The following is a 26393-nucleotide window of genomic DNA, read 5'->3' as shown; positions in this document are numbered from 1 at the left end:
CCACCTGGCTCATCTCATGCGGCCGCAGTGATGTTGTGTCGTGGGATTTGTAGTCTTACCACGAGTCCCCAGTCTGCTCCGAGCTCACAGAAACTCATCAGTCACCACAAAACAGCGCTGAGACACAGAGGCTGAAGTAGACAAGTTTATTAATGATAATAATGAGGATGATGAGGATGATGATAATATTAATAATTAGTCATAATTATAATAACGTTAATGTCATAATAAATAGAACTCTTCATCTGAAGCACGTAAAGAGAAGCATACAGAAAGAGAAAAAACAAAAACACAAAGTTCAGAGTACAGAGCCAGAGGAGGGGGCAGGGACTTCTAGAGACATTTTTTTAACCTTTCAATATATCCATTTAATTTTTTAACATTTTTAAACTTTATTTAACTGGAACATTTACAAAAAGGAGAAAGAGATAGATTTTAAAAAATCCTTATAAATAAATTTTGTCATTATTAGAACAAAATACAAGATTTCGGGGAGTCAGAGGATGTTTTTTTTTTTTTCTTTTTTCTTTTTTTTCTTTTCTTTTTCCCCCTGGAAGGACAGCTGGGGGAGGAGGGGATGGGCAAGGACGGGTGAGGGTTATTATGTACAGAACACCAGGAATACAAAAGGGGCCAGTCAACTCACATACTAGAAGGCTAGGTGGGTGCTGGGATGGTGGGAGGAGGGTGTCATACGGGGGGGGGGGGGCGGGTAGTCGGTAGGGGGTAGGGGTGGGTGGGGGGACTCTCAGAGGGGGACAATCCTGCGTGATCACAAGCTCAAGCAGTTGTGCTCAGGAAGATCAGGACCAGTTCTTTTATACTCAAGGCATCTGAAGGAAGGAAGGGAGGGTCGCTGTAACCCTGCCCCCCCCCGCTCCATCCCACTGCTGAGGCGCAGGCGAGTTTCAGAGAGACGTCTCTGTGAAGGCAGAACTTCTCCGGACGCAGAAATAAACTCACTGGTTAAGTCAAAAGTGTGCGTTGGCGAGCAGAGACAAACAACCACAGCTGTTTGTGAGAGTGTGAGTTAAAACTACCTGGAAAAATAGCACCTGAAAATCAAAACATGAATGATTTTCTGAAATCCATACCTGACCACTGATGCTAGCACAGCTACTAACATGGAAGACCAGCCAGACTAACTCGGAATATTCTTTATATATCCATTATGTATCAGAAGACAGTGTGTGATGTGAAAGTGGGTTGTTCATTGTGTTGAACACAGAAAATAAAGACAAAAAAGAGAGAGTTTTCTGTCAGTATTCGACTACAGGAGCAAAGTCTCATGGGAGCTGTAGTTGAATGCTAGTAAAATAGTTGTATTAGCTTAGTTTTACACCTTCTAAGAAAGCACAGTAATGCAATCATCTTCACACTATTTGCAATGAGAACTTTTCTTTCTTTTTTTGTCTCTCTGGTAGTTTGGAAGTCCTTTTGCTGAAACGACTCCAAAACCTCTTAATTACTGCAGCTTTAATGTGGTGAAAACTGCATTTTCAGCAAAGTCAGCGTAGAATAGAATATTTTTATAAAGATATAAAATAATAAATAAGTAAATAACCAAATACTAAAGAGGAAGTTATATACTGTAAGAGGCTTACTTAGTCCTGTCTTACATGTTTAGTGTTGCACATCCTTTTAATTGTGAACTACTAAATAAAAGTAGCTGAAAATGGGCCTCAAGCTAATAGTACAATACTTTGCAACATTGTACACTGTCCCTTACTACTCCTACTACTATATATATATATATATATATAATAACAGTGATAGCAATAGAAAGAATGGGAAATAACAAGATACAGGATACTTATTTGACTTCCAGTTTGCACAAACTTTGCACAAACTAAATGACATCCTAATATCTGGCATGACTGTCCCATAAATGCTACATATTGACCTCTAACATAAAATACAACTAAGTGTTGGATCATAACAGTTTTCTATCGTAGACTTTAGTAAAACACTGCTCCGAGAAAATTAGCAGAGATGCATCTCGAATCCCATGAAAACACTCGAAACCATCACTGAATGTGTGTGTGTGTGTGTGTGTGTGTGTGTGTGTGTGTGTGTGTGTGTATCAAAGCTTGATGCATCTTATTCCTCTGAGATCGATTATTGTCCAAAAACTATTAAAAACAGCCACACTGTTAAAGTCGGTGACATGTTCCTTCATAAGCATGAACACACACACACACACACACACATGCACACACACCAAAATGTGCATTAGTCCACTGCTGAAAATAGTCCCCAACAGATACACTATTTACTCCTGTTTGTTTGATATGAACTCCGTCGGCAAGCTGTTTGTTTTTAAAGATTTACTTCTTCATGGGGAACCAGTGGAGTTGGGGCAGGGGGGTGGGGGGGGTCACAACGTACTGAGGGAAGAACTAACACATGGCTGGTTTTGGGCTTTTCATTGGATTTGTGGAGAAGATTGAAATAATTCTAATAATAAAAAAAACAAAACATTAAAATCATTAAAATGAGTAGTTAACAGTGGTTTCTTCCAAAAATGTTCCTATCACACATGACATCACATCTTTTTTTTTTTTTTTTTTGTTTTTTTGTTTTTTGGAAGTGCATAGATAAACTAGTGGACATCATGTGACCAACCTTTAATGTTAGTAAGCTAAAAAAAAAAAAAAAAAACCAAACAAAACAACTGTGGTTCTTCATCTATGCCAGTGAACTCGACCATGACGTGGATTCTGCCTCCGGAGCAGCTCGGGCTCCCCTCGGGCGTCAAACTCAAACTCCAAACCTGCTCCTGAGTCTTTTTCTGACCCACCACAAGTCTGTAGTGCTGTAAGTAGGCCAGATGAATCATGTGACTCTCAGAAACAAACTTACAGATATGAAAATGCTAAGCCTGCATATGATCACTGCATGGGAGAACGAATGACCGACTTTACCCCAATTAGACTTCACAACAGTTAGTTGCCATGATATAGATACTCTTTGTAATATATGAGAAGTTGTCTACAGATGAACAGAGGTCGCGTGGGTAGGAGCCCTGATTCAGAACAAGTTTTTTTTTTTTTTTTTTTCAAACCTGAAATAAGATGAAGTTAATCAAGAAGTGTGAGGTGAGATTTACTGTACAGGATATTAACAGTACACACTGTAGTTTTGTACAGGAAGTCAGGAGCTTAAACCTAGTGTTACCCTCTTTGAACAATTCACACAAAACCACTACCAAGTGGCGTACCCTGAACTCTCAAACAAAGTTGTGCTTCACCCGAACCTGCTCGCCTCTGATGATAAAGTTTCTTTCTCAGGGCCAGCAGGTTATTTCCAATATGCAATAAAACGGCCCGCCCACCAGGGTCAGAATGAGAACAGCAGTTCATAAACCGGGGCTGCAGGAAGCTGCGAGCCGGGGCTTCATCAGCGAGGGCTCGTTACATTAGCAGGAGAGCGAGCTCTTCCTCAGCAGTAATGAGCGAATGAAATCTGGGTCACGTCAATACACATCCGGGCTCCGCCGCCATCACCGAGTCCCGCTGTCTCCTGATCAAAGAGCACTGAGACTGTGTGTTCAAATCATACTTTGGTTCAAGTAAGAAAAGAAAAATCAATATTCATCAACTTTTTTTTTTTTATCTGACACCTTGCGCTAATTAGCAAGTCTTCGAAGCTCCAATGAAGGGGCCGAAATTACTGCAGATGCGATTCTTTTTCCTGAAGTGTCTGTCGGGTAAAAGTAGGATGTGATGTTGAGCTCTAAATAGGAGAATGTGTTGTTTGGGATTGTGTGTGTGTGTGTGTGTGTGTGTGTGTGTGTACGACTTAATGTGTTGTTAATCTATGGCTCGCTGCTCGGGGTGTGCGTGTGTGTATATGTGCGTGTGTTTGTTGTTTTGTGTAGTAAAGTGGGAGGGGGGGGTTTTGGGGGGAGATCAGTTCACACTATCACCATCACACTTTCAATCATATAACACATGATCACATGTTACAGTAAATATCAGGGACATATTTAGTTGGAGGGGGGGGGGTCTGATATCTATGTTCGGGGGCCAGAGGCTTTCCTGCCCACCCCCTCTACTCCCTGACATCACCACAGCCCATATAATAGATATGTATATATATTTATATACAGAAAAAGAATACATACTTATTGGACACCCTAGACATTAAAGTACATTCAAAGAACTGAACCAACATTCTTGTTTAAACACGTTTACAGTGACTCTCCTGATATAAAGAATTAAGGTTTCGCTTCCACCAAATTAAAACTTTTTTTCCTCTTTAAAAGTTTTCAGTGCTGCAAAAAAACGAACAAAAGAAACACACAAATAAATATTTTCAGAATACATTGACAAAAAAAATTGACATATTTCAGCCCTCGTTCCTTGTTACCGTTGGATGGGCACTACTGTATTTCTATAATGTTTTATCTAGCGACATAGTCTATATGCCTCAGGCTTGTGTTTTGGTTATGCACCTGCTGATGTAGTACAATGGGATTATTCGATTATAATTCAATTTGTTACATGGACGTTGATGAGTTATTCTCGGCAGGTGGAAACGTGCATCCTTGGTAGTTGTACGCACCTTATCATCACGTGGGTCTGATAGTTAGTCCGTCGGTGCAGAGTGACACAAAGGCTTGGGCTCGGAGTCTGGCAGGTGAGTAAAGTCGGCGACTTCTGCGCCATTTTTCTCTAACTAGTCCTCAGTCATTGACCTCTGCTGGGGCGTGGAGAGGGGCAGACCGGGGAGGCTCGGCTTTATACCGTCTCACCGTCCCGCCGTGGCTCAACCCCCCCGCTCCCCAACGCTGTAAACCAGTGACGCTGCCCATTGGGGAGGGCGGGGATGCCCAATGGTGCTGCCAGGAGGAAGTGACATCACGACAGTATCCACAGGGGACGCTGCTAACAGTAGGCGCTGCTGGCCAGTGACACCGCAACAAGGAGGAAGGAGCGACATCACTGGCCCGAAAAAAGGAAGGAAGGAAGGAAGTAAGGAAAGGTGGTCGGGAAGGTTGGAAGGAAGAAGGCGGAGCAGTGAGACCAGGAGGCTGACCTTTGACTCCACCCACAGGAAGTACAGTGTAGAAAGTGCTTCTGCCTGGATGCCGAGCTCTCCCTGCCACCTTTCTGTTTATGTTTTTGTTTACACGATCTCGGCGACAGATCAGTGTGCCATAGAGAGAGGAGGGGGGGCTCCTCCCTCCTCCTTCCTGCATACCACAGAATCAGCATCAAGGGCCAACTGTTCATCTCCCTTACCAAAAAACATAAAAACAGATTTGTACATATATACTGCTTTATACACACTTTTTACCATTGTAAATCACAAAAGTATAGAAAAATAAAATGTTTTATAATAACGGGACACTTTTCTTTCTCTCTCTGTCTTTTTCTTCCCGGCAAAAAGGTGGTCCCTGGTGGAAACTGGCTCACTCCGTCTGTCAAGTTTGTGGCTGGTTTGACACCGCTGCCGCGGCACCACTTTGTACGCCTCCCGTCTTCCCTCGCCAGCCTCAGTAGAGGGACTCCTTCTCGTCGTCTTCTTGTGTTATTTTCTTAAAGCTAGTTCTCCTCTCTTCGTTGTTTTCATCTGTGATGTCCATCAATACTGAGTACAGCTCTTCCTTTTGTATTTACTGGAAACAGGGGAGAAAAGTGGGGAGACTGGTAAATATGCAGAATGTTATGTTTCTGATAGGCATACATAATGAGAGGTGCTGTGAGAAGTCAGTGTGGAGCAGCTCGGTGCAACTTTATTTCTCTCTAAACAAGTTTTTAGGAGCGAGGATCTTGTCACAGAAAATATAGGCTAGGAAGTAGTTCTTTGAGAAACAAATACAAGTAAACATATGGGATAATGTATGGAATAAACAACACACTTTCTTTGAAGTCCTGCAGCCGCAACATTTTCTCCGTCTATGCAATGTACACTGTTACAATGAGGAAAAGTTTACAATGTCGGGTTGAAACACATCGACGCAGTCAAAACAGCCGAAAGGAAACAACGTTTAAAACTCAACTGCAAAAAAAAAAAAAGTTTGGGAGCAGAGAGACAACAGCTTCATTCACTTCTCATCCCGCTCTTGTAATGTGGCTTAAAAGAAGCGGGAGCAGAGGCCTTCCGCCTGCCAAAACTAGTGCTACTACTCTCCCCAGAATAAAGATCAGAGTGTGCTGTAATCATACAAGTGGAGATCGGCAGTTTGGCAGTGCAAAGTGAAAAGTCTCAGTGTAATGTGGCTGGATGGAAGTAGAGGAAGAGGAGGGTGGGGTGTGTGCGGGTCGGCGGCAGGCAAGGCAAGGCAGATGTCCCAGGACCCCCGTCATGACAGATGCTTGCTAATTCGGAGTGATCTTCCGCAGCTCCACGGAGCTTCTGACAAATAAATAAATAAATAAATGAAAGAAGACGAGGCTTTAATTTTGAAATGGCTTTGTAGTGCATTATCCCCCCCCCCCCTCCCAACTTCTAATCCAGAGAGAGAAACACTCAACCAAGTGGCATGCTCAATCAGCATCTCCGTGTATCTATCGCTTCTCATGGAGGAACTGGCCTGAGCTTCACCACCTCCCTCTATCTATCCTGTGCCTCAGATTTACTGAGCGCTCGCTAGGGACCCGCCATACAAAAATATCCACATGCAGTCTTAAAGCTCAGCAGGGAGGGAGCACAATAGCGCTGGAGCTACATATAGTCCTCTCTGACAGGCAGCCCGGGAACGGGAAGGGCTGCCGACACAAATATATTAATCACCCACAGATATGAAGGAATCAGGAGAGGGTGAGTTCAGGTATTAAGAGCCTGTACTTCTTTCACTCACAGTTTGTTAAAACAAGTCTATCTTTAGAAAGGAAAACTTGAGCCTATTAAAGGATCAGTTCACCCAGATTACAAAAAAAAAAAAAAAGCAAACTCTGTTAGACCTAGTAGCATCGAGCCATGCAGATAGTTGTTGGGTTTATTAGCCCAGGCCACACCAGTACAACGGAGGTGAATGTAACACCTTGTCTTTCCGTATGTGATACGTAGAGAGAGATGAAACCAATGTAACTTTGGCCCGAAAGTAAGATAACAGCCATTGTGTTTTCACTTCTTCGTGTCAGCCACTTTCAGTTCCGACTTCTATCAGGCGACGTCTCCATCCCGCCAGTTTCAATTTAAGGTTTCCAGGAGCAGCTCAGTAACACGCACAGTCAGGTTGAGCGTCACTAATCATGTGGCCATTTTTTCCGTCGTTATTTTTTCGTGGATGCTAACTAGCAAGCTATTTGGTGTCTCCATACTTAATCCCACCAACAAAGCTCTGATGATCGATTCTCCAGCCGGAGGAACGAGCACAAGACCAGATCTACGTCAACTGCTGAAAAACAACATAGATACAGAAACATAAAAGCCAAGAAAACAAAAGAAACATCTCCAACACTCAAAATAGAACGTATGTTTTCTTGATTTGCCAGTGTCATTAATGAGGTGGCTTTGCGTTGAGCTCTCATCCACCATAGAAAAAGTCCCTTTTAACAACTATCTGCGTGGCCAGACGCTGGTGGAGGTGAGGAAATGTTTTTAAAGAAACAAAAAAAAAGACATACACATTGAGGAAAAAGAAAATCAAAATGCAGATTTTGATGGAAATTAACCCTGAAGTTGACAACAACATCCATGTGTGAAGGCAGACATAATCTTCTTATAACTGCTTTATTCTGACACTCAAAACAATCAGAGATTACTTATGTCACATACTGACAACAAAAATAATTCATGAATAAAGAAAGAAAGATCATAATCATATACTTTTACCTATGAAATTAATCCAAAAGAAAATTACTTTACACCTTTCAGACAATATATTCTCATTATAGAAATTACATACAATTCAAGAACAAGTTCAGCTGAATTGAAAATACACAGATAACCCCACTTCATATAGGAATACATATAAAACAGTTACTCAGAGAATTGCGATATAGTGTGTGTGTGTATATACATTTAAATGTATTTACAAGTACGTAACTTTTTTGCTTGGTTCTTTTTTGTACAAATCTTTTAGGTGGATTAATAAATGCACCTGCCAGCTTATCAGGGCTTCGTGAATACTTGTAGTAAATATAAATGATGGATAAAGAGTATTTTCTGCTGATATGTAAACGTATCTCAATACTACTATTAATAAGTACGAACAGATTTTTGGATCAAATAGAGGTCTGGTTGCATATTAAGCTGGTTATGGAATACAACAAAAGCAAAGGAAACCAAAAAATATCAAAGTGTCTGTTCTATAAATTCACATTTAAATTACTTTTGACTTACTGTAAGCATAATAAAACGGCTCAGACCTCTACAATACTGACTACCAGAGTTATTTACATGTTATGTCTTTAACATTTAAGCCTTGATAAGCTGACACTGACACAGTTAAACAATGCTAATTTTAACTTTTTCTGTAAACTGTAGACAAACCCGTGCAGACTGATAGGAGCAATTCCAGATGACCTTACTCAAACTCGTCCCTGTAATAACATGACAGTAGACAAGTGTCATAGTGATGATGAGTCTGTTATGTATCCTCATGATGAGATATTTCTTGGGACAATGTGCATGTACAAGCATGTCTCCATTTTGTTTTTTTTGTTTGTTTTTTCTTTAATGTTCGCATGCATCTGGAAGCACAAGAAAACTGCAGATGTTGGTTGTTTTTCTGAAGAAACTTTAGGAGGTTAACGAGGAGGCCAGAAATACTGATGAAAACGAGTGACGGCTACTGGCTTTAAGTTTGCCCCAATGGTCAGCCTGCCCAGCAAAAGAGTCTGTGACTCCCCAGCAGATCACGTTGTGTTGTTGTCATTACATGTGCTAATGCTTTAATGTAAGGCGTAATTCACATCACCCAAACACTGATGGCAACGTTACAGGATTCAAGAACAAGTCGAGTAGAACACTATGAGTTACATGTCGTTGGGATAAACTATTAGAGAGCTCATGTTGGACTTGATTCACGTTGTGAACCGAAATCTAAATTTGAATAATTTATGTCTAAACTATCAACGCAACAAGTTGCCACTGAGTTTGCCATTTAAAGAGGCCAAGCAGCACTCTTAATCAACACAATGCAAGAACATTTTATTTTGTTGCTGGTTTTTTTTTTTTTTTTTTTGCACATTAATTAGTATTCCGTACTTTGAATAATGATTTGATTATGATTATGTGGATATACTCGAGGTTTCACCTCATAAACACTCAGTCATCTTTGATATCCCTTAAAAATATGATATATTCTTAGTTGAACATTACATGCTGTTATTGTTAATTATTAATTCAAGAATGCAAAATAAAAATTAATATTAGTTTTCCACCATCTGATATTAAAATTAGCCATTCACTTTAGTTGATGAATGCTCGACAGATAAGCCACACTGTAAATTTTCTATTGATTGATTAATCAGCTGATTAATACATCAGTTCTGTGCTAAATTCTACCGTCAGGTTTGAGACTGTAGTTCATTGTGATGTTGTTTTGTGTCTTCATTACGTTGCAAGACATCGCACTGATTTTGACTTTGTTTTTTGACAGACTTTATATATTTTGAATAGTCTCAACAGACCTGTCCTATCCCTCATCATGTTCACTTCACATGTTCTGCTCAGATGACGGTTTTGGGGACCAAATGGGTAAAAGTAGTTCTTCTTTACTTGAAATGGGGAAACGATGGAACATGTTCAGAGTGTCTGCATTGACTGATATCTGAGGTCAGAGTTCAACTATCCTGATGTTATTGCAGGGACGTAGAGTGAAGTCACATTAAACTGTTAGCGTACTGCAAACTACAGTATGTTAGCAAACTTCATTCACTTCCTCTTTCTCTCTTACGCACACAAACACACATTCTAATGCATATATATGTAAATAGCACATAGGCACACACATTCAGATCGGAAAACAAAAACAAAAGAAAAAAATCTATGTCATTCCAGTCTAGCTTACTAATAGTGGTCACTAACTGAACACCCACACATGTACTCTGCTGCAGAGTTTGTATGAGAAACTCCTACAAACGCACAAACCACTTCTCCCAGTTTGAAAATGGTAAAAATAATATTCAAAGTTTCTTTCGACTCATATAAAAACCCCAAACGGTGCGTACGTACTAGCATATAAAAGGAAGAACAATGTTTCTTTACCCACATAAAGATTTTCTTTGACTCATGAGATAATGGGTTAATTAATTCTCTTTTTTTGATATACAACATTACTCTATAGCATTTTAACATCTTGACTGAACATAACTAGCTGTATATGATACTTTTATAAATATGTTACATCTCAGAAAGGATTGAAAAAAACAACAACAACAAAAAGAAGGAGAAGAAGAAAAAAAGAAATAATAAAGTGCAACAAACAGATTTTTCTTTTGAGACCACAAACACTTTTGTGAGTACATATAAATTAAATATTATTGGCAATAGCTTTGAGTTGTATTTCCATAGCTGCACTGAAATCTTGACAGCGAACTGTAGCTACACAGAGAGTTTCTTTTCAATCCACCTCACGTAGCACAAAGTTGTAATAGAAGCCAATGCAGCGACTGTATGTCGACTAAGAGGCGAGCACTGCTGCACTCTACACACATTTACACTGTGTCCCCTAACTCCTGGGTGCTTTTACATACTATTTTATTGTACTCATGTGTGTATACAGTGTAAAATGTGTTTGACAGTATATGTCTACACACATGTATATACTGTATATATATATATATATATATAATACAGTAGCTGTAATAAAGAACAACAGTACAGTCTTATTTTATCATCCTCTCTTGGGGTCTCTGCTTAAACAAAAATCAAAAATCAGCTCTTCTACAAAGCTGTGTTGCAAAGAGGACAAACCTGCTGGTTGTGTTAGAAATGAAACTATCCTGCCTGCTGAGAAGTGAATAGCATTGTATTCTAGTTTGTGAGTTTCAGTTTAGCTTATCCTGAGGTAAAACATTTTGTGCAATGCTTAAAAAAGAGACCAGTGACTGAAGTAGCAGAACAGCCCTCTGTCAGGTTCACCCACCTCAGTGCTGTGTCATTACTGGGTGTGTGTGTGTGTGTGTGTGTGTGTGTGTGTGTGTGTGTGTGTGTGTGTGTGTGTGTGTGTGTGTGTGTCGATGTGGGGAATGTTGGGGACAGTTTATCTGCCATGGTGTATTAGTGAGGATATGCAACCGTATCTTCTGCAAATTAAGTTAATATGCAACTATTTTGCATTTACCCATCATGTTTTGGGGAAACATGCTGACTGATCAGAGAAATAAAAACCTACACATAATGTAAAGCAGTCAAGTTCAGCACTGTAACTCATGACTGAATATTTTCATGGATGATTGTTTTCTTTTTTATGACTAATCGTATAATGAAATCACAGATAATAGTGATTAGAAAGGTTCAAATAATATTTACAGTGATGCACAACTGTGAAACTGTGAAAAGCTGGAACAAGTAACTTTTGGCCATTTTCCTTAAAGGTCCCACATTGTATAAACGTAGATGTGACATGTTGTTTGATTATAAAGCAGGTCTATGTTTTATATTAATACTGTGAAAGTATCAGAAACTTAGCCTTAAAATGAGCCGTTAGGACTTCTGTAACTTTGTCATGTCACAGCAAAGCAGTCACAGCTCTCAGCCACGCCCCAAGCCCCATCCATCTGGACTGACCATCCAACCTTGCAGGATTTGGTTTCTCTGAGTGTTTACCTGAAATCTGCTCTATTTCTAGTGGATCACTCAGAAAACTGTCAGCCAATCAGAAGAGAGGCTCAGAGCCTCCTCTCTTCTGATTGGCTCACTGACCTGTTGTAACTAGAGCTCCAGAGAGAAGCCTGAGAGAGGAGATGTAAAACTACATTGAGATGGTTTTTGGTTCTTAAAACTAGAAATATATCTTCTTATGGATCAACACTTCAAATAAAACCCAGGAGAAGAGGAAAATATGGGACCTTTAATGTTTGACTTAAATGATTAGTTGATTATAAAACCCGTAAGTTTTTTAACTAATTCCACTAATCCAGTAAAACAGTTTTGTAATTAATTTTATTTGCAGGCTACTGAGTCTCCACTGACATTTGAATTTGTCGCTGCATTTTACTGGTTTTGGGTGTGGACAAAAAATTTAAAACACCGTCCAATACATATTCTGATGAAGCCGCCCAATATGACTTCAGCTGCAAAATTCATCTTTTTTTTTTTGGGGGGGGGGGGGGGGGGGGGGGTGTACTTCCATGAAATGTAGACCGTAACCCAGCCAGCGTTAATGTTCCTCTCAAAACATAAGGGCCGATGCAGAGTAGTTGCATATAAACATACAGGAATGTGCAGGAGACTGGGCCAGAGTATGAGCATTGTGAGTCCAAGACAGAGATCTGACCTTTGTGACCCTTTACTCTGCATGCTGTCATACCACATAGTACAGCTTGTAAGACTCCACTGCAAGTGCACAACAGTAGGACACTCCACTTTAAAGAAAAAATAAGAGCAATCAGAGCAGTGCCGTCCTTGAACAAAGAATTACCAAGGCATGTTAGTCAGCGTTTGGACCGACTTCTTTATCTCTGCGTGTCAAATGGAAGATCGAGGTTAGAAAGCTAACCTCGGGTGGAGTCGACCTGATCAGACCTGGTATGTTTCCTGTTTGTTTGTTGTGTGTATATGTTATAAGAAATGCCCCAGTATATTCTTAGTCAGATGACAGCGGCTGCATACACACACCTCTGAGCATGCATCATGCGTGCTGCAGTAGGCTCACATTGGTTATGGTGACACAGCACCCATATACAGCAATCAAGATAATGCACATGTGCATAAAACTTTCCAAAAGAAAAACCAAAAGCACAAAATGAATACAAAACAAGAGCAGACCAATGATGACATCAAAAAGGTTGTTGTAGAAATATCGGCTTGAGAGGGTGTCAGGGGAGGGGCTCAGCATGGGGACCTGGAAGCTTTTAGTTTGATTTAGCTTTGTTTGTTTGTCTGTTTGTTGGGGTAATGTCTCTGTCTTTTCTCGCTTTTTTTCTTTCTTTTAGTAGGGAGTGAAGCGACTGTACCCTCCTCTGTATAGGCTAGCCTGCAACATCAAAGATGAAAAAGTACCAATCAGTATTCAAGTGACAGCTTTAGTCGGTTTCTCCTTCTCCACAAATTTCCTTCCTTTTTCCCAAGCAAGTTATTTATAGAAATTTGAATATTAGAACGGTTTTTCATAATCATGAGAGCGGATTGATAGTTTGACATATTTAAGCCAAAAATTGATTGCATACACTGTGGGTGTGTGTTAGGAACAGGGTCATCAGGAGGTAAAGGTGGATTTGGAGCTTAACTGCTGCAGTTGATGGAGTTGTTGTACAATATTTTTAATATAGTAGCAGAGCAAGAAAAAGAGTACTTTCTTTTAAAAAAAAAAAAAAAAAACTCAAGAGGAACATGGGACCTGGGCTTATGTATTTTCTTGAATTTAATACATAAGTAACAAATTGGAAAATACTGTGCTTTGTGCTTTTTCACTTGAGGAAATCCATTCCTTTTCAGGCTGTAACAATATCAGAGATCCAACCGAAGCAGAATAAGTTCAGAGAGGTTTAATCACAGCTCCTTTTCAAGTCTAGCAGAGGTGTCTGCACCTTTCTGGAGGGGCAAACCACCACAGGATATTAGCCCTTAGATTTAGCACCATGCTCAAGATATCTAGGGCAGCCCCACACATAAAGCATGCACGTGGGCCTATGCATGCACACCTGCACATGCACGCACGCACGCACACACACAGGGTCACTCCTCTCATCTTTCAGTGAATTAGGAATTCAGACAAACTCCAAAGGCTACTGAATGTCTTCAAAGGCTAATTTAGCCTAATTTTGAGGAGCCCTCTCGCTTGCACAAAACTTTCATCCATACGAGATGCTTCTATATACTTGAAGTGAGTAAAGAAAATTTCCAACCTCAACCTCAGAGGAACTAATTATTGTATAACTTGTAAATGCAGAAATGACTCCACTCTGCTGGAGAACCATTAATCAAATATGATAAAAGAATTAGGAACCAAACTGGTCTTTTCTCTTTAGCTCACAAGTTTATTTGATGTTGGCCTCAGCACAGCTCATCTCCCAGTAGCCTCGCCATTTGGTTGGCACCACACGAACACACACACGAACACACACACACACACACACACACACACACACACACACACACACTTATACACACACACCCACCCTCTCGAGTCTGTGTTAGCTCCCTCAGCTCCCAACACACACAACATTAGCTCTGATATTTTTAGGGGGCCAAATCCTGTTTTCTACTTTCATCAAGAGGACGATTAAAGTGTCAGAGAAATGGAAGGAAATTTGGAGGGAAAAGAAGAAAGAATAAAAAAAAACATTCAAGCACATTTTTTAATTAAGTAAATGAAGAGGAAAAAGAAATGTCTTAATTAATGAAAGCTTTTAGCTAGCAGCTGCACCGGGGAACTGTACGCTTTTTTTTTTTTTAATTTTTTTTTTTTTTAATGTTGTTGAAAAATCGCATGCATGCCGGAATGGTAAATTTCAGTCATTTCTCAAGCAGAGAGCACGCCTCCGATCTAGCTTGTGGGCAGGAGGGGAGGGCGAGACAACTCCCTCCCTCCGTCTCGCTCTCTCTTTTATGTCCCACGGCACACTGCTGCATGCGTTTGATGGTCCTTAATCTCTAGGTTTGGTCTGCGAGCTCGGTCCCATCCCCTCATCATCATAAAACAAAAACCAAAGAGAAACTCTCTCTGTCTCAAAAAAAGATGTTCTTTTATTTATCACCACATTTCATCTTTGATGTTACAGTAGCTGCAAAAGCTAGCTAAAAACAGACATTAACAATTCAACTTCATCCCTTCAAGTTTGGTTTGGCTGAATGGGAAGAAAATAAAGATGATCCAACTCACTCAGTGGCGAGTTGAGTGATGGAGAATGAACGGAAAGCTTGGAAATGTCGTTGTTATGTAAGATGCAAAGTTTGGGTTAAAAAATGGAAAAAAAAAAAAAAAAAAAAAAAAAAACACTGCAGTGATCACTCATTCTCATTTCAGGAGGAACTTGTGTCAAATCAATATTGCATGAGGTGAGCTTGCGTGGCATAACAGTAGTTTGTTGCATTAAATGTCTGACAAATTTCCACATGCCGGGGTTTTAAAGTACTGCTCAGCTCCACTAGGGTGTGCCAGTTAGCATGACAAAAAAAAAAAAACCCAAAATCAATTAATGAATAAAGACACAAATAAAAACCAGCGAGCGCTGCGGTCTCTGGTCTTTATTTTGGAGTGTGAGTTTGTGTGTGTGTGTGTGTGTGTGTGTGTGTGTGTGCTAGCTCGTGTCGTGATGTTTCAGAGAGGGTGCAGACAGAGAGAAAGAGGCGGCGGTCTCATAGACTTACCATAGTCCCCACACTGTATGTGGCAGCAGGGCCAATCGTGTGGTGGTAGGGGTCTGCTGTTGCATAGACTCTGCCATAGCTGCACAACGGGAGGCACAGAGAACACGGTCATTGATCTATCATTGACGAGGAGAGCAGAACATTTATGCATGCTTGTTTAATGCTCAACCCCTCAAGTCGACTCTTTCAAGTCTCTAACACAATCAGTTATTTCCCTCCCCGGCCTCCTGGGCTTCCTACATTATACAAGGTGGTTCAAAAGGGGGGAGTTCAAAGGTTGGTGAATTATACTTGTCTTTTCTTTGTCATCTTGATTAGGAGGATGGAATGGGTAATGAGCACAGAGAGAGGGAGACGGGAAAGAAAGAAAAAAAAACGCAGAGGAGGAAACACAGTTGGTGCTGGAGGGCTTGGTCTCTCACCCTGTTCTTGTTTACCCAGGCTGCACACTGGGCTCACACCCCTGTCTTTTCATTGTTACTGGTTTGGAACTAATCCTTCCAATTTCCTTCTGAGACAGGACAAGATGTGTCTGCCTTATTTATTTATTTATTCGACTTCACATATTCCTCTATTTACTTTCCTTTTTTTTTTTTTTTTTCCTCAATGCTCGCTTGCAAATGAGGGTCTGCACGGAGCAGATAAGGCACACCCAGCCAAGGACTGAGGGCACCAAATCAACCAGGAATAAAAAAGTGGAGAGAGGAAGAAATTCTCCTAAAGGAGACAACAAGACATACAGCGTTCATGCCTTTCGCATGAGCTACATTGAGTTATATAAGATCTAAATATGGCTCGGCCCATTTAAGTCCGGCAGCACCCAAGGTCAGTGAACAGGACGTGAAATCAGAAAGACTGTCTCGGCTCCTTGGGGAGGAGGCCGGTGCCATGAGATGGTCAGGGGAAGTCTCCGTGGTCCTCTTATCTTCAGTGAGCACCGAACCCCACAGTCCCTCTAAGGCTAATATATCTACAAAATGACTCTCACCAGAGTGGCACTGCTGACGACCGGCAGGTCAAACCACCCTGTGCAATGTCACAGAGCCTCAACAGAGCTGATTGGAAGCCGGCAGGGTCTGTACAATGTGACTGGTTATACACAAGGTCTCTTTGATACATCAGACTCACTGGTGTGAACTCTGTTTAGTTACTTAAAGGGCTTTGGTAATACAGCCTGTGAGCACTGTGGGCTTTTCAGATAATAAATGTTTCATATTTTACAGGGGTTTCACACGCCTTCCACAATCCTGGTGACCTCTTTTTATGATTGGCTGACTGCTCCACGGTTAAATCTGATAAAGTATTGCCGAGACAATACCGACAAACCCCTATTGATCCAATGGGCATGACCGCTTATTCAAAAGGAAACAAACAGACAAAGCAAAACAAACAACTTGGGGGCGAATTACATTAAATCTCAGGGAAAAGTATAGGCAAGAGAAACAGGAATTAAATCACTCCAAGAGGGGAAAAAAAAAAAAAAGGAAAAAAAAAAAAGCTGCTGTCCAATTTCTGCTCTTGCCGAGCACGGCTGCTCATAATTCGAGCTGCGGCGAGGCCTGATAAATCTTACATTATCGATATGATCTTCAGGCTCTCAGGCAGGGTGTACGTTATCACAAGTGACATGCTCAATCCTTCCCAGATTAGATTCCCAAACCAGCCCACATCCCGGCTGACAACGGCTTTCAGGGGCCCGAAATGAATCAGCGACGCCTCCTCAAACAGAGCACACCTGAACCAGAGTGACATCACTCAGAAGTGATAGAGTTCTTGCCGGTCCATCTCTCCCCCTCTCTCTCTCTCTGTCTGCCTACCTCGCTTCCACAGACCTGAGGCCATTCATAAATACTGCAGTGATATACCCACTCTCCCATCACAAGCAGAGAGTCACGACATATATCACTGCTTTTCTCATTGAGTCCAACAAGGTTAGTCTTTTTTTTTTTTTTTTTTTTTTTGGTTTTTGTGTGTGTTCTTTAGCTCCAAGCTAAAAAGAATGCGGCAGTTTGCCTAATAGATAAGATATCTCAGGAAGAAAAAACCCCAAGAAACCAAAAATATCCTATATTGAATATTATAAAATGCTGGTGAAGCAGTCGCCCATTCATCACGTACAGCCTCCATCTGTGTTTGGCCTGCAGATGTCCTGCTTTTTGTTGGGAAAACACTGTAATTATTTAAAGCAAAAATCCATTCTTTGCTTCTCCTGCGCTTTTAGATATTAATCTGTGACGTTCACTGACTTCACCTCATCTGTTTCTACCTCTTCATCTATTCGACAGCCGGCAGAATCAACTTGTTGCCTTAAATAAAAAGCTCACGTTAACGCGGCTACAGTAGCTTGTCGAACACAATCTAGACGTGTCCGTCATTTTACCCTGAAGCCTCACGTTGCGTTTCTTATTCTTTCTCTCTGCTTTGCTCTTTTCCATGGGTTCCTCCATGTTCTCTTGAGCACTTATGCAAAACTGTAGCTTAAGAAAAAGGCTCTCGCTTGTGATGATTTGATTGAAAAATGTTCCGCTGCTTTGGAGCTGTGACCGAAATCCTGGTGTGAGAAAGTTTTTCAGGGCGGACTCTAAGACAGCGGTGGTTACGTTACGATTCAAATATTGATTTCTGATATAATTAATGACCAATAAAATCAGTGTGACAGTCGAAGCAACACAACACTTTGTGTATACATTCAGTCGTCTGCGTGCGACACTGAGATTAGTTTCAGTTTGTGAGTGCAGAAAAGTGGATGAGAGGGATTCTCACCTGTCACTGTAAGCAGCGGTGGTGGTGGGCTGGGCAAATCTGTATGCTGCATAGCCACCCTGTAAAAAAAAAAAAAAAAAAAAAAAAAAAAAAAAAATAGCGGTGTTAATCAATGATTTGGCCGACATCGAGCTTCGAATTGCCTCAGTAGTTAAATCTCACTGCACAGTATTTTGGTGATCAGCCCACATTCCCCAACTGCAAGCTCCCTGCCAGACACCAGAGGGTGCTGTTTGATATATGGTGTGTTAGGCAAGCGGTGGCAACAGGGGAATGAATGATGTTCTGAGAGGCTGCATATTGGGGGTGAGGGGTGGGGTGGGGTGGTGGGTAGTCACTGTCACACTAGAGGCTCATCCCAGGAGCAGCAACAGCATAACAGAGGCCACGTGAGCCTGCTCCCCAAATTCAGCCCATTTTTAGATTGAGGAGGCTCTGCTCCTACATTATTGAAGATCCCTTTTTTCCTTCACGCGACCCCCCTGGCTCACAAATGAAGTAAGAAGGCAGAAGACAGTCGGACCGTTGGGGAGTCAGGACCGCTGTATTCATTTGCCAGAGTGGGGAAGGAATTAAAGACCTCATTGTGGAGTGCTGCTATTACTCTCTTTGAAAAATGAAGCTGTTCTCCCACTGTTTTTCTATTAGTGCCAGTAGAGTGTGTGCCCATCTGCGTCCATACGGTGGATAGGTGGCTTTTAATAATGCATGTTTTCATTCATTTTTAAACTCTAGGGGGAAGACGTCCGATGGAGAGCGGTGCAGAGAGGCAGCGGTGTGATGGCCGTGGCCGCGGTTGCACATGAAATCAGGTCAGGGGCAGCGTCTGAATCCCTCTCCCCCTATTTCCCCTCACGATTTTCCACAGGGACAGGAAGTCGCAGCGTTTGAGGCAGATGACTTCCTGTGGGACGGCCATGCCTTGGGACTGTGCTGATTACAGCAACAGCCTGAACAAACACGCTCAATAAATCACTCTCCCTCTTTGTCAAATCCTGCACACAACAGTGCAGCACATTTGTTATTTTGTCGTGCGGAATGCGTGTGTTTGTGAATCCATCTCCGTGTACGCTCATGCGTGTTCCTACATAGAGGTGCATGCATATGTATTAGCGCATACAATAAATGCAGTGTATATTTATATGCATTTGCATCCAACTTCCCTCCCTGTTAATGTATTAGCAGGTCATCTATTTCCAAAGGGGAGCTTTGACACATCAGCTGGCTGCTTTTGACAGCAAGCCAGTGTCTACTGAATGATTGTGGAGGACACTGAGGGCTAAGGGACAGCTTCCTTTTTGGTCACTGGAGACCGTCACGCACACTCAGCCAGTCTGAAGCAGTGCAGTGGCCAGTGCCAAAACTAATGGCAGTAAAACACCAGGGGCCGGCCTGACGGGTTGAGTGATGGACCAACCTGGCCAGGCCTTGGTTAAGGGACACAGGGGGTGCAGGACTTAGCTGGAGGAGGCAGAACAAGTGTGAGAGACAAACAGTATCAGTCAAAGCACAGCCCGGGTCTCGTCTATGGTGGTGGTTGTCGCTACAATAAAAGCCAGTGAAATACAGTCCTATCATGTGGGCCGGTGTGTAAGTCGTATATCACTGGGTTCCAGCATTCTGTTCCCAGACACTGGTTGTGTCGTCAGGGTGAAAGTGAGAGGCAACTGTCATTGCTGCTGTGCCCACTGTCATCTCGCTAGCAGCAGAATCAAAGGGACAAATTACATCCCCCCGCAAACGTTTGGACTGATGTCAAAGTGGGGCAGCGTGGTAATTTCAGCATTATCTCCCAAGCGTCCATGCTTTTCTCTGTCAAGGGCGACGTGGAGCGGGGCCAGCCCCTGATGTGACCCTGCCTGCAACGGACAGCTCCAGAGGGACGGCTAATCCCTTTATCTTCTGCCGCTCCTCTTATCTCCCACATGGTGATGGCTGGGAGGAACCGGCTCCACTCAGGCCTGCACAGACCCCCTGGGGCAGGCAGGGATATCCCAGCCAAACCCTCTGAGTGTACACAAACACAAAAAACAGGAGAGAGGAGGGAAGAGGTAGCGAGGAGGGAGGGAGGGCCGCAGAAGATGAGCCACCTCAAAAAACCCAGACAAATCTGAAGGAAGAAATGACCTAACTTGACACGGGACACTGAGCCCGGGTCTGCCTCTTTGCCAAAGTCTGAGATCATAGGAAGAGAGAAGAGAGTGAGGAGGGAGGAGCTGAGGGGGTTTTAAATTTTGTTGTCGGGTTTCTTGGCACAGCAGACAGAGACCTAATCGACACCGGCTTGGCAGTGAGGCTGGGAGAATGCTGGGGGCTGAGGAGATCACGTTTTTGTCTCCGGGGCTGGGCTTTTTGTCTGCTGTACTTCTGTTTCATCTAAGCAGGCAGGAAGAAAAAAGCCAACTGTACTTACATAGATCTCTGCACCATAGAAGCCATCTTGGTACACAACCCTGTGAAATCAGAGAACAGGAGAGGAGTGTGAGTTGATTTGGAAGGGAATCTCAGCCCTTTACATTCTCCCTATCTCAACCATTTGTGGGTCTGTGGGGTCAGCTCTTAGCAGCTTTAGTGTACTGTACCACAAATAATGAATGACACATTAAAGCGAAAAGTGCAACCGTTTCACATCCCCCCGTCCAATTTTCTGCTCTGGTAAAATTGTTTGTCTTTCCAGTTGCTGCAGTGTTGTCAGGAGGGCTGGTGGCGGTGGTGGGGAGAGGAGGGGAGGACAAAAGAAAGCAGCGAAGGAGCTCCGTCACATGACTCCGCTATATAAATCAACCAGCTGCCATCAGTAGCAAAGGGCCCTGGAGTGGGAGGGAGGGGAAAGGGGACATGGGATTTCCAGTCCCCGGCTTCAGCGGTGAGTCTCTCTGCAGTAAGATGGATCCTGATCTAATCACAGATAGACAGCTATACTGGGCCCCTCGGCCGGCCTCCGTCAGACCTCTCCCACGGCCACACAGACCACTGCTGATAAGAGAGGAGTGTGAGGCAGGGCTGCACAAAGCCAGGAGATCAGAATAGGGCCCTGGTCACAGTCCAGTGAGATCTGCCCAGTAATACGCTATCTCAGCTCTCTACAGCTCTCTACAGCTCTCCCTGTGGCTTTGTTAGTTCCCTCTTTGTCAACAGACAACCTACGTAAGGATGCAGAGCTACGGCATGTACATACCTAGATACCAACAACGATTTTACTCCCCAAAGACCCCACTAGGAAGTAAATAAACAGCAACATGACATAACTGTTTTTGATATTTGACAGTTTTCCAAAAACTAGGACTAAACAATATATGACAACCGTTATCACCCCACTCCCCTGTTAACATTAAGTATCTTTGAAATTGTCAAATTATGACTACTGCACCTAAATATAGACAGAAACGCAAATGCATGTGCGAATACAAACACACACACACACACACACACACACACACACACACACACACACACACACACACTCATACTACAGCGTGAACACAAGTGTTTTCAAGGGTCAGGTTAGAGATTCGATACTCACGCTCCGTAAGCTGGGATGGGTGGTGGCGGTGGAGCTGTGCGGAACGTGTTGTACACAGCCCGCCCCCGACCTCGCAAGTGGGCACCCCTATAGGCCACCGTAGCGCCTGTGGCAGGGTAGGGAAACCCTGTTACTGTGGAAGGAAACACACAAGAGAAGAGAAAATGACTTTCAGAGAACATCCTCCACTTGGCATTGCTTACCTTATGACAGAATACATTAGAGAGAGACGTGTGGCACTGCTTTCCCTATGACAGAATGCATTATGGGGAAGACAAGGAAACAATAGATTTAATCTTTTCTAGGTGCGCCTCATCGAGCACTCTCCTTTTTCCCAGCTCGCTGCTTTGTGCCGTACTCAGCAAGGATCCACATTTGCTGTACGCATCCTTTCCTGATGCCTGGCGAGGGGCAGCCTTGAAGCATAGGCAGGTAATGGATGCAATACCACTAGTTTCGCACCACGGCTTTTGCATAGTTTAGACACAATGGGCTAGCAGCGAGGAGAACAGTGGGAGGGTGGACAGGGGAGAGGTAGAGGGCGTTGCTAGGTGTTGGCTGGAGACAAATGGGAGGTGAAGGTTGTTGAACAACCTGACTAGATGTTCAGAACTTCCCCAGGGGGAAGTGGAGCAGATGGGCTGGACAGCCAAGGCCCAAACCTCAGTATGACCCCCCCCTCCCCCCCATCTCAATCCCCATCTGGGACCATCTTTAGCCAATCACACCGCTACATATGTCCTCTCCTGACGGCTACCAGCGAATCACAAAGGCTAGGGTAGGTTGGGGTGAAAGGCCTCAGGGTGAGCAGTAAAGGGTTGGTGTGATAGTGCGGCAAAGTGTCCACAGTCACAGATTAGAGGAGAGGAGATGTGATCCTCAGCTCTCTGCTTAACCTTCAATCAGTCCGGTGGCTGTCTGATTACAAGCTGTGGAGGTGCATACAAACACGCCGATCTCTAGACATGATTAAGTTGGCCTCCTCTCTTCCAGCAATCGAAATTCCCCCACATCCCCCTTCTCGCTGTTCTTCACCCTCTCTCCCTCCCCCAACGCCTAGTCCATCACAGCACAGTCATCTCCATTATTCTTCATCCCCAGCAACGCCTCCTCATCACCCTCCCCTCACCTTATTCTTCTTTATTCATTTCAATGACATGTTTTGGGTGAATTCATCACAGACCACTTCAGTTTCTCCAATCAGAGATCGCCCTGTGATGGGGTTGGGGGGCAGGGGGGGGGGGGGGGCTGTGAAGCCCTCCCTGACTGGTCTGTTGTTTGCGGAGGCAGGTGTGTGTGTGTGTGTGTGGGGGTTCAGTTGGAGTAAGTAACACGGGTTAATAACATGTATCCACTGTGCTTCAGATGAACCCACTGCCACAAAGGAGACAGCAGGCAGTCCCTCGCAATCGCAGATAAACTACACTGCAACGAAGATCCATGGTAGCTCGTATATATTCGGTGGCGTATACGTTTCTGCCTGGGGAGTCACGGTCCGGCGTTACCGCGCCTGGTGCAGCGTTCGCCCTGCAGGTGGACGAAACCAGTGAGCACCCTAATGAACGATGCACACCCTAGCCCCGCTGCTTCAATAAAGCTGACAGGGAGACAGATTAGTAGTGCTTTTAAAAACACAGAGAGCCAGGTTTAATGTCTTCTGCCATTAACATCACGCTCCATTAGTAGGTCCGCACACATATTCAAACTCTGCGTCTCATTTGGCCAGGTAACGCCCACATACCACCCCTCTCCACATACCCACCAAGGTGCAGGGCACTTTGTTTGCTGCCAACGTACCAATAGACTGCCTGGACTCGTAGGGTGCCCCCTTTCCCCCAAGTGATTTATAATGCTGACCTTGACATTTAAATTAGTCTCTTTTTTTGGAGCAGTGGACATCTGAGCGTAGTTGCTAAAGGGCAAAAACCCCCCCCCCCCTCTCCACATACCCACCAAGGTGCAGGGCACTTTGTTTGCTGCCAACGTACCAATAGACTGCCTGGACTCGTAGGGTGCCCCCTTTCCCCCAAGTGATTTATAATGCTGACCTTGACATTTAAATTAGTCTCTTTTTTTGGAGCAGTGGACATCTGAGCGTAGTTGCTAAAGGGCAAAAACAATCCTCTTTGATAGTTTCCAAGGTGTGTGTGTTTTTTCCCCCCCTCCTCTTAACAAATCGCTACTATTTCAGAGCCCCAGAGACTCCAATTGCTTCTTTCTTTCTTTTTTTGGAAATTTGTATGCAATATGCATGCACTGATGTATGTGAATGTAAACTCATAATGAGTTGGCGATAGGCTACACTGCTTCAATAATAACCCATAAATCAAAGGCACTGTCACACCTTAGTAAGCCCGTGAAAAGCAACAACAGCCACGGTGTATGAGAGCACAAACCTGGTATAGCCACCAAAGTCAAACACCTTTTCCGGGGGGGGGTGGAGAAAATATGAGTTATGTGCTGGAGGGCGGTGGGGTCACGCTGCACCTCATATGTCATATGTGTCAACTTGAGAGAAGCTCAATACCTGCAGAGCCAGTTGGACCCGAGGTAATCCAGCTCTGTGCCAATGATGGGGTCATAACCGGCTCCCATAAAGAAAGATCTGATTTTCCACAAGGTTGATCTCTCTAATACGTCCTGCTCAAATACATCGGGCAATGAGCACTTAATCCACGCACTGGGGACCAAAAACAGCTTAATCTAATCAAGAGTCTGGAGCTTAATTATCCCCCTAACGTACACTCCAACAATGAGAGGATCTGTCCACATATATTAAGATGGCAATTAGCCTTTCTTTTTCTGTCATTTACACAGCTGGTAGCTTTTCACGAGTCCTCGACAAAACTCTACCTCAGTAGCAGAAAAATATGAACTGGTGACTGAAAAGCTGCTAATCTCCTGTCTCCTCAGGAATTAGGCTGCAGAGGAGAGTCTCTCTCTCTCTCACTGTTAGCCTGGAGGGACTGGCCATATGAAGGGTGTTTCTAAGTGGCAGCTGTCCATGGTGCTGAAAACATCCAACACAAGGAGCGAGTCAAAAAAGTTGGCCATTTGTTTTAAGATGAGCTAAATGGTCCAACATGTGCTGCATACTGAATGTTTTTCATGTTTTGGTGACATATTAATCGATAATATAATATATTATAAATCAATGCCTGCGTATACCTTATAATTATAAACAGTATATACAGACTCATGCGTGCATGTATGACTAAGCCAATTAAATGGAGCAAGACAAAGACAGTCAGATAGCTGTGTTGAAAACGGACAGACCTGTAGTTTTCCATTCAAGTGAATGGGAATATGTATGAGGCAGTGGAGAACAGATTCTCACAGTAAAACAGGACAAAGGTGAGCACAGATACTGGATGCCCACCAGCCACCACACACCATGATTTGTGCCACTGCCATGTTTTATTGCCAATCCCTCCATTTGACTGGGAACCCAATCACCTCACTCCTCTTTCCTGGACCAAGACACCCCACACCCTCCCAGCAGGGCTCTGGGGGAGGTTTGGGTGTTAGGCGGCAACAGAGGACATGGACCCAGAGTTGGCGCCGCTCGCCTGTACCCTACCAACTACTCCCTACCCACCCCTCCTCCTCCTCCATCAGTAGGAGGAGCCAATCTACTCTGGAAGAGGTTAAGAGTGGGGAGCCGGCGTGAGGCTCTCATCCGTCATTCTCCTGAATGGGTTTTGAGGACAATAAACCTGTAGCGCCAGGACGAATGGAGACGAAGTGTGCTGTCACTGAGCCAGGATTTATGGCTCCCAATTTTACTGATCTCCCGCACAGAAATGAGGACTGATAAACAGTGATTAATCGCCTTTATATCCCATTTTACTCCCACCAAAAGTATATTAACTGTAGCTATGATGATTTTCCTGGAACCTCATTCTTGTTTTTTCTCAGGAAGCGACAAACATCACAGTCTAAAGCATGGTCAGTGTTGTTATTTTTTTCTTTTTCTTTTTTTTTTTTATCGCTAAAGCGGCCGTTTGCTGCTCATTAGGGCGGTTTTGTTTCAAAAATGTATCTCTTATTTATGTTTCCCATCTTCCCAGCTGGCAAGCATATGTTGTCGTTTAGGCTTGGCAAACTCCAGCGCCATGTCAAGACGACTTGAAAAATTAGCAGCCAATAAATCACCCAGCCCCTCCTGCTTCCCCTGCCTGGAGTGGTGGACCACACTCCCTCTGATTTATGAGATGATTTGGGAAGTGTGTGTGTGTGTGTGTGTGTGTGCGTGTGTGCGTGTGTGTGTGAGTATAATATGGAGAAAGTGCACATGAAAGCGACGACATGTATTAGTGTCTGTGTTCTACATAGGTTATCTATTTCTGTATGCTGGAATGCTTTGGTCTGAGTGTAAAAACAGAGCAGGGGATAGTGTTGTGTGTGTATATGGGTCAATGAAATGATTGTTAATAGAAGTTAGACTTAATGTCCAGATTTTTCATATAGTGGAAATTCTACCTGACCCATGGCAGAATTTATATGTTTGAACATGTGCTCAAATCTACAGAGGAGTGCGTGTCTGTTTGTGTGTGTGTGTGTGTGTGTGTGTGTGTGTGTGTGTATGTGTGTGTGTGTGTCTGTGTGTGTGTGTGTGTCTGTGTGTAATTATCAGGGGAAGATGTCAAAACCAAGGGAATGGCGGGGGGAGGAG

At 43.3% G+C, this 26393-nt stretch overlaps 1 protein-coding gene across 3 annotated transcripts in view; it reads right to left on the bottom strand.

Annotated features, from left to right (window-relative positions):
* Window positions 1-3084: 3084 nt before the first annotated feature.
* Window positions 3085-26393, bottom strand: part of LOC111217493 (RNA binding protein fox-1 homolog 3-like) — a 284790-nt gene continuing 261481 nt past the window's right edge. For all 3 annotated transcript variants that reach the window (XM_022739388.1, XM_022739389.1, XM_022739390.1), the window contains 5 exons: window positions 21719-21851; window positions 20609-20648; window positions 18196-18254; window positions 15433-15511; window positions 3085-5623 (listed from right to left, as the gene is read on the bottom strand). In XM_022739388.1, coding sequence (XP_022595109.1) covers window positions 5621-5623; window positions 15433-15511; window positions 18196-18254; window positions 20609-20648; window positions 21719-21851 — 314 coding nt within the window. In that variant the 3' untranslated portion in view covers window positions 3085-5620. The remainder of the gene's footprint in view (window positions 5624-15432; window positions 15512-18195; window positions 18255-20608; window positions 20649-21718; window positions 21852-26393) is intronic.

Source organism: Seriola dumerili, unplaced genomic scaffold (genome assembly GCF_002260705.1).
Source record: "Seriola dumerili isolate Sdu_G_001 unplaced genomic scaffold, Sdu_1.0 BDQW01000044.1, whole genome shotgun sequence".
Classification (NCBI taxonomy): Eukaryota; Metazoa; Chordata; class Actinopteri; order Carangiformes; family Carangidae; genus Seriola; species Seriola dumerili.
Note: the sequence above shows the minus strand (reverse complement) of the source record. Positions and strands in the feature narration are given on the sequence as shown.